The 8,883-nt window shown below is 35.1% G+C and overlaps 1 protein-coding gene across 1 annotated transcript in view; it reads left to right on the top strand.

Moving 5' to 3' along the window:
- The window catches only part of LOC110037896 (pyruvate dehydrogenase (acetyl-transferring) kinase, mitochondrial), an 11,736-nt gene extending 8,157 nt beyond the window's left edge, over positions 1–3,579 (top strand). The window contains exons 4-6 of the mRNA XM_020742628.1: positions 104–251; positions 2,344–2,551; positions 3,463–3,579. Of these exons, the coding sequence (XP_020598287.1) occupies positions 104–251; positions 2,344–2,551; positions 3,463–3,521 (415 nt within the window). The 3' untranslated portion in view covers positions 3,522–3,579. The remainder of the gene's footprint in view (positions 1–103; positions 252–2,343; positions 2,552–3,462) is intronic.
- Positions 3,580–8,883: the final 5,304 nt, after the last annotated feature.

The following is an 8,883-nucleotide window of genomic DNA, read 5'->3' as shown; positions in this document are numbered from 1 at the left end:
TATCAAACTTTGGGTGTTAGATATGTAAATACATAAGAGTTGTATGGTAAATACGTAAATTTCTCTTAATTTATATTTGACACCTCATTTTGCTCGTAAACAGGTATGTTCCCTCACATTTGCATCTTATGCTATTTGAGTTGGTTAAGAACTCTTTACGTGCGGTTCAGGAACGTTTCATGGATTCTGATAAAGCTGTTCCTCCTATAAGAATTATTGTTGCTGATGGTATAGAGGACGTTACTATAAAGGTATTCTTGTAATAGTTTTCTTTTTTTTAATTTCGATTTATATTTGTAAGAACACCTGAATAGGTTGATCTCTCCTTCTGCTTTATCACTTAATGCTCCATGAATTCTGGATAATGACTGAAACTTTTCTCTGCAATTGTCATTCCATGATCAGATCTATACCCATTTTGTTTCTTGTTATCTTTTTTGTGCGATTACGTACAGAAAACCCGAAACTTGTTATTTATAAATCAACCACCCTCTTTCATCCATTTTCTCACCTTGAATATCAGAATTCATGGTAAAACCCCAACCCATATATTTTTCATTTTTATTAAATTCTCAATAGTTTGATCGTGGCACACATAAATACATCGATTTGGTAGTTCAAAAAAATCACCTGGGCGGTTAATTTGTAAATATTAATGTTTCGGCTGTCCTATATGTAATTATCCTTTTCTTTTTTATTTTGACGCCGAAAATGCTTGATCAATTTCTAATTGTTCGAGGGCAAAAAGAAAAAAAAAAATCATCAATGCTTTTGGAGCTGACTTGTTTTTCGAGTAAAAATCTTGCTATAGTTTGATCATGACACACAAAAGTACATTAATTTGGTAGTACAAAAAATCAGGTTGGTGCTAGTTTTGTAAATGACAACGTTTTGAGTGTTGTGTATGTAACTATCTAGAAATTTCTGTGCTTATCATGTACATTTTGGTTTCTTTGCCAAACTTTATATATTGCATCGATGTTTGATGCCTATGATTGTACTTTTTGTAATTTTAAATGTTTCTTTTAATGTTAAGCTCATGTTTCTTTGATGATACTCTCTTACTACACTCTTTTTCATCTATTTAATTTTTGGGGCAATTACATACATACCATACAATTCTTATGTATCTACATATCTAACACCTATATCTTCATATTTACTTGCATACCACTCAAATCCTTAACAACGCATCAAAAATTTCACCATCACTACTTTTTTGAAAGTGAATACTCCCTTTCATGCATAGGTTACTATCAAACTTTGGGTGTTAGATATGTAAATACATAAGAGTTGTATGGTAAATACGTAAATTTCTCTTAATTTATATTTGACACCTCATTTTGCTCGTAAACAGGTATGTTCCCTCACATTTGCATCTTATGCTATTTGAGTTGGTTAAGAACTCTTTACGTGCGGTTCAGGAACGTTTCATGGATTCTGATAAAGCTGTTCCTCCTATAAGAATTATTGTTGCTGATGGTATAGAGGACGTTACTATAAAGGTATTCTTGTAATAGTTTTCTTTTTTTTAATTTCGATTTATATTTGTAAGAACACCTGAATAGGTTGATCTCTCCTTCTGCTTTATCACTTAATGCTCCATGAATTCTGGATAATGACTGAAACTTTTCTCTGCAATTGTCATTCCATGATCAGATCTATACCCATTTGGTTTCTTATTATCTTTTTCGTGCAATTACGTACAGAAAACCCGGAACTTGTTATTTATAAATCAACCACCCTCTTGCATCCATTTTCTCACCTTGAGCATCAGAATTCATGGTAAAACCCCAACCCCTATATTTTTCATTTTTATCAAATTCTCAATAGTTTGATTGTGGCACGTGTAAATACATCGGTTCGGTAGTTCAAAAAAATCAACTGGGCGGTTAATTTGTAAATATTAATGTTTCGGGTGTCCTATATGTAATTATTCTTTTCTTTTTTGTTTTGACACCGAAAATGCTTGATCAATTTCTAATTGTTCGAGGGCAAAAAGAAAAAAAAACATCAATGATTTTGGAGCTGACTTGTTTTTCGAGTAAAAATCTTGTTTTCTTATGTATTTACATATCGTTTTCTTATGTATTTAGATATCTAACGCGCAAAGTTTAATATTTATATGCATTGCACTTAAATCTTTAAAATCACTTCAAAAATACCACCATCATCTACTTTTTAAAAAAGTGAAATACTTTTCATTCATAGGTTTGTCACACCAAAGTGTTATAAATGTAAACATGGGAGTTTAGGTGTTTAATATGTAAATACATAAGAATTGTGTGTTATGTATGTAAATTTCCCTTATAATCTCTTACAGGTTTTTTTTTACGACTACAGATTTCAGACGAAGGAGGTGGCATTCCTAGAAGTGGACTTCCAAAGATATTTACATATTTATACAGCACTGCAAAAAATCCATTAGATGAAAACCAGGAACTGAGTGAAGCAGTTATCATGGCCGGATATGGCTACGGCCTTCCGATCAGCCGTCTCTATGCTCAATATTTTGGTGGCGATCTGCAAGTCATCTCTATGGAAGGCTATGGTATGCCCAACACCTTACTGGAATGGCCTAATCTCCTAAATTTTCTTAATGATTTACATACATACCACTCGATTTATATGTATTACATATCTAACACCTAAGCTTCAATTTTTAAATACATGCCACCTTATCTTTGAATGAAGAGGTGTATTTAACTTTTAAAAACTTAAAATTGTGATTTTTTTTAATGTGATATGAAAGATTTGGGCGGTATAAATGTAAAAATTAAAGATTAGGTGTAGATATGTAAATACATAGGAATTTGGTGTTATATCTGTAAATGCTCCTTGTTATTTTAGAAGTTCCAATGCCATTTGGAAAAAAATATGTGTTTTCAAAAAACATATTAATTTAATTTTGAAAATACAAAATAAAATTTATCCCAACCAAGTCCTTATAATTTATGGAAAAAAATATTACATCAGGACTCCGCACGTAGAGTTACGTGCGGAGTCTAATGAAATCACGTCACGTGGAGTTATAGAAGTAACACAACGAAATATTTCTCCCGTGTTATTATTCCGTGTTATTCATGAGTTATTATATATTATTGAGGTGTTATTGTATTCTGAGAATATTTCCGGTGTTATAATAACACAATAACACTTGAATAACACACAATAACACTTGAATAACATACAATAATACCTGAATAACACGGGAGGAATATTCCCTTGTGTGATCGGGCGAATTTTATTTTATTTTTCCTATCACCGCCACGTAACGTGATTTCATTGGACTCCGCACGTAACTCTACGTGCGGAGTCTTGATTCAATATTTTTATATTTTTATTAATTTATGTATATACTTCTTGCAGTCAATTTCTTGTTTTAATGGGAAAGCAAAAATGTAATTGTATAGCTCCAGTATTTGACTCTTTATCTTGATTTTTTTTTTAATTAATTTGCAGGAACTGATGCTTACCTTCATTTATCTCGGCTGGGAGATTCGCAAGAACCACTGTCATAAAGCTCAAGCAAACCGGTCCATTCCTTCTGTGGAAGCCATTTTAGCCCGCACTGGAAGCTTTTAGCCCGAACTGAAAGCTTATTTATGCAATTCGAAAAAAAAAAATTCATAAGATTTATAAAATGGACCCTCTTCAATATTTAATTTACCTTTTTAGCCCCGAAGTTGATTGAGCTTCTTTGTACAGTAGCATCTTGTGGGTTTGAGAAAAATAAGCTGTGATTTGTTCTTATCAACATTAAATGCTCTTTAATTGGTCATTTCTCTTTTGTTGTATGGGATGATCTCCACTTTGAAATGCTTTTTATCCTATTATTATTATATAGGTGCCGCCCTATTCCTATGTATTTACATATTTAATAGCTCAATTTTATCTTTTTATATTTATGCGACTCGAAACCTTTCATATTACATCAAGAAGATCACCATTTTAATTTGTAAAATGGGAAATATATCTCTCTGATATGTGGGTAAGGTGGCATGCTTGTAAAAACTATAGTTCAGGTGTTACATGTGTAAATACACAAGAATTGGGTGGTTGGTATGTAAATCTTCCTTTTTAGTTTTTGTTTTTATTTTGTTGTAGTGCAACAATCATGGTTTTGTTAGATAGCCGAAGGTGTAGTGCTCTAGGCCAATGAGTAATGTGTTTAATAGAAGAGAAAATATTACGACAATGCAAAGTTGTCGACTAGTCATGCAGAGATGTCGCCCGACCATTTGATCGTATGCATGCAGATGACTGGACGTAATATTTTTTTCCTAATCTAGGTTCTTTTGATATGATAACAATGTTTCTGCTTCAATTTCTTTTATCCAATATGGCTATTTCTCTGCGCCAATACGTAAGGAAGTTATTAGAGGTCAATTTTGTATTTTTCTTATTTTAATTTATTTTGTTTATATTTTAATTGGAAATAACATTTGTTTGATGGCTTGAAAATATTTTTTTTATTAAATATTGAATAAATTGATTTATATAATGTGACATTAATGGCTAATGAAAGTAAAGTGATGGTTAGTAAGGTAATAATAGTGGCAAATACATTAGTGGTTGAAGGTGAGAAGCAATTTTATTATGCGGAGTCTTCATTCGATCAATTGTTATTTAAGGACATGTAATTTTGCTGATTAAGGGTCTGTTTAGGGCATCTGCAGCTTATTTATAAGCGGTTGATAAGCAGTTGATCTGGATAAACAAGTTGGTTGTTGGTTTGTGCTGTTGAAAATAGTTATTTCTGGATAAATAATAATTATGTTCATGTGCAGTAATATTTTTTGCAACAGAGCTATCATAGCAATATATTTGATACTTGAGAAACAAAAAACTACTTCATAACAGTACAAAAAATAAGATACACATCTCAATTAACAATGTGTATCAAGATTGCTATAAAAAAAGAGAAACTATTAAAATTATAATTAAAAAATATGATAATATTAATTTTTAAATCCAGACGGCATATGTCACGAGCTGCGTCGTCCTCCAGGGATACCATCCAACCTCGATCACTATCGGCAGTAGAATCTGTCGACTGTCTGCCCACCAGAAGAAGACACACTTCTTCGTGATAACCCCATGGGCACCTGTAGAACTTTCTCTAGTAGTTATGCGCCTGACGTGACATTAGTAAGGAACTTTATAGTTTATAGTGGCAGAGCACTCGTCGGGAGGTTCCTTGAAATCTTGAAGCTCATCTTCCTTGAATGATTCAAAAGACAATCCATTAGTCATAACACAAGCATAAATTGACAAATGCAGTAATCAATTACATTTTTTTTGCGGGCACGAGGTCTCAGATAACAAGTACACTAACCCAAGTGAACCTGTCACAATAAGAAGATAGTATACCGTATAATGTAGGGGTTCATGGTTGCCTTTATCTCACTTCATATCAGTTGTGTGTATGACATATGCATACCACCAAAAAAAGGCCATCTAGATGTACCTCAAAAACCTTAGCATCAAAAAGAAAAAAGGAATATCGTTGCCTTTATCAGGATTTCACATGTGATATCGACCAACAGTGATTAACTGGCCATCCAGACGTACCTCAAAAACCCCAGCATCGAAAAGAAAAGAGAAACTTGGTTGTCTTTTTCAGGATTACACATGTGACACCAACCAACAGTGATTAACAGACCATCCAGAATAACCCAAAAGTTTGAACTTCTTATCATGGACCTCACAAGCCAAAAAAAAAAACGAAAATGAATCAAAAAATAAGAAAAAAACAATTATAAACATCATAAAACTTAAAATATCTAATATATCAATATTACATGGAAAATAAAATAAACATGAACATGATAAAATAAATAAGAATCGGCTAATCAACATCCAACAATAGTATTGGTAATCAACTCTCGCAATTGAATAATTTATGCAACACTTTTGTCATCCTGGGTGTAACCTTACGGTGACTCTGTCTTTAACTGTGGTATAGATTGATATACGTGAAATTCAAATGCTTCAAGCAGGACCTACATGTGATCATCAAGCCCCACACAACACACAGCCACACACACACCCACAACCACAACACACATAGCGCACACCTACAACCCCAACACAGCACACAACCACACACACACTCTAAACCCAACGCAACCACCACATACACATGATACCACACGAACAACCCAACACAACACACATCCACACACAACCTGAAACCAACCATATAGCACACACCCTAAACCTAACACAACACATAGCACACACCCACAACCCCAACACAACCACCACCCAACCAAGCCCTACACAACGCACAGCCACACACACCCCCATAGCCACAACATACATAACACACACCCACAACCCTAACACAACACACAACCACACACACACCTTAAACCCAACACAACCACCACACACACATGGAACCACACAAATTGCCCAATACAACACACATCCACACACACACCCTAAACCCAACACAACAATAACACACACCCGAACCTCCAACACACCCACCACCCAACCAAGCCACAAACAACACATAACCATACACACACTCACAACCACAACACACATAGTACACACCCACAACCCTAACACAACTCACGACCACACACAAACTCTAAACCCAACATAGCCACCACACACACATAGCACCACACAAACAACATAACACACATCCACACACACGCCCTAAACCCAACCACATAAACACACACCCTAAACCAACACTACATGTAACACACACAAAACCTCAACACTGCCACCACCCAATCAAGCCCCACACAACATACAACCATACACACACACACAGTCAAAACATACATAGCACACACCCACAACCCCAACTTAACACACCCACACATATACCCTAAGCCCAACACAACCACCACCCAACCAAGCCCCACATAAACAACCCAACACAACACAAACCACAACACATAGCACTGAAGTCCAACCACACACAACCACACACACACCCATAACCAAATACATCAGAATTGTATGTTATACATGCAATATTTAAGCCCACGGACAAATATAAACACCATATATAGCTACACACCCACAACCAAATACAACCACCATATAGATGCCCACAAACCACACACAGCCACCCACACAGCCACCACCCAAGACCAACACAACACATAGCACACACACAACCCAACACAGCCACCACCCAACCAAGCCCCACACAACACAACCATACACACACCCACAAAAACCACACACACACCCACAACCACAACACACATAGCAACCAAATACATCCGAATTTCCCCAGCACAAAACACAACCACACACACCCTAAACCTAACACAACCACCACCCAATCAAGCCCCACATAAAAAGCTCAACACAACACAAACCAAAATACATAACACCCAAGGCCAACCACACACAACCACAAACACACCCACAACCAAATACATCATAATTGTATGCTAGACATGTAAATTTTAACCCCAAAGTCAAATATAACCACCCTATACAACCACCACACACACCCACAATCATATGCAAACACTATATAGATGCCTGCAAACCACACACAACCACCTCCCAACAACACATACATCTAATTGCAATGGAGATTCGTGCAAAGACACAAGATAACAACCTCATTCACCCCAATTCACTATCACTCATTCTCCAAATGATCCAAAAATAAAAAAAAATCTCACAAAGAAAGCCATTTTATTGGAAAACCGCATAGAGATGACTATTCCATTGAAAAATTGCCACAAATTGCATATAAAAAAGCATTCCATCGAAATTACTTATAAGCACAATAACCAGAAATCAGGGGGAGGAGGAAGGGGTGAAAGACACCACTAATTGTGAGGTAGGAGCAACCGAGGGAGAGAGGTGAGCGAAGAGTTACCTAAGGCAGAACAAGGGTTGAGCGAGGAGACCGATCAACAGAAGGACATGGGAGTAATAAATGAAGTTAAGGACACGAGCTGTAGAAAACGAATTGAAACAGTTGTTCCGAATAAACAACCCAAACGCACGAAACAAGAACTCCTTCGACATTTTCAAAATATCAAACACATTTATAAGCTGCCACAAACGAGGCCTAAGTTTGATGATGAAATTTTTATGGAGTATGGGAGGGTTGAGCCTTTTTATTGGGTTTGAAAATGTTGCCCTCGAATTTTTTTTCTTACACATAGCATCAGTTCCGAGACTAGCAATGCCTTCACAGTAGGAAGATAGTGTCTCTACGCCTAGTTCAGTTTTAGAACCCAACAGCATCACGATGTAGCTCCCTAATGCAAACATCGTGGCACAAAGAAGCTAATAATTAATTTTGGGCAATTTTTTTTAATTATTTTGTTAGTTCTGTTGATGGGTTTGAGTTGAATATCAAATTCTCTTGTGCTAAAGAGATGATAAAAGTGTCATGGGATATTCTAAAGTTTGAAGAGACTTGAGTGTAGTGTAATTTGTACAATTCTTCTCATTTCCTTCATAATGAATTTCTTGGTGCAGTGTAACTAAGTGTTTTTTTTTTTGTCTCAACTTTTCCACATTAAAATTGTGTTTTTTGTTGTTCATCTCTCAATAAACAACGAAGATCATAGCGGTCAAATAGTGGTGAGTGGTGAGGAATGGTTAACTACTATAATAAGTACTAAAAAAAGCATAATTATTAAAAAATATTTTTAATAATTGATTTATTTTTGAAAATAAAAATTAATCATATTAAAAATATATTAAATAAATATGTTTATATAAATAGAAGCTAAACAAAATCTTAAACAGGTCCTAAATATGATTCTAAGCTGCATTTGAATTTTCTCATTATCTCAGGGCACAGGCTTTGGTGTTTTTGGGTTTTTCTTCCTGTGCCTACACACACACACACATATATACATATACATATATATATAC

Source organism: Phalaenopsis equestris, unplaced genomic scaffold (genome assembly GCF_001263595.1).
Source record: "Phalaenopsis equestris unplaced genomic scaffold, ASM126359v1 Scaffold000002, whole genome shotgun sequence".
In the NCBI taxonomy this organism is placed as follows: domain Eukaryota; kingdom Viridiplantae; phylum Streptophyta; class Magnoliopsida; order Asparagales; family Orchidaceae; genus Phalaenopsis; species Phalaenopsis equestris.
Note: the sequence above shows the minus strand (reverse complement) of the source record. Positions and strands in the feature narration are given on the sequence as shown.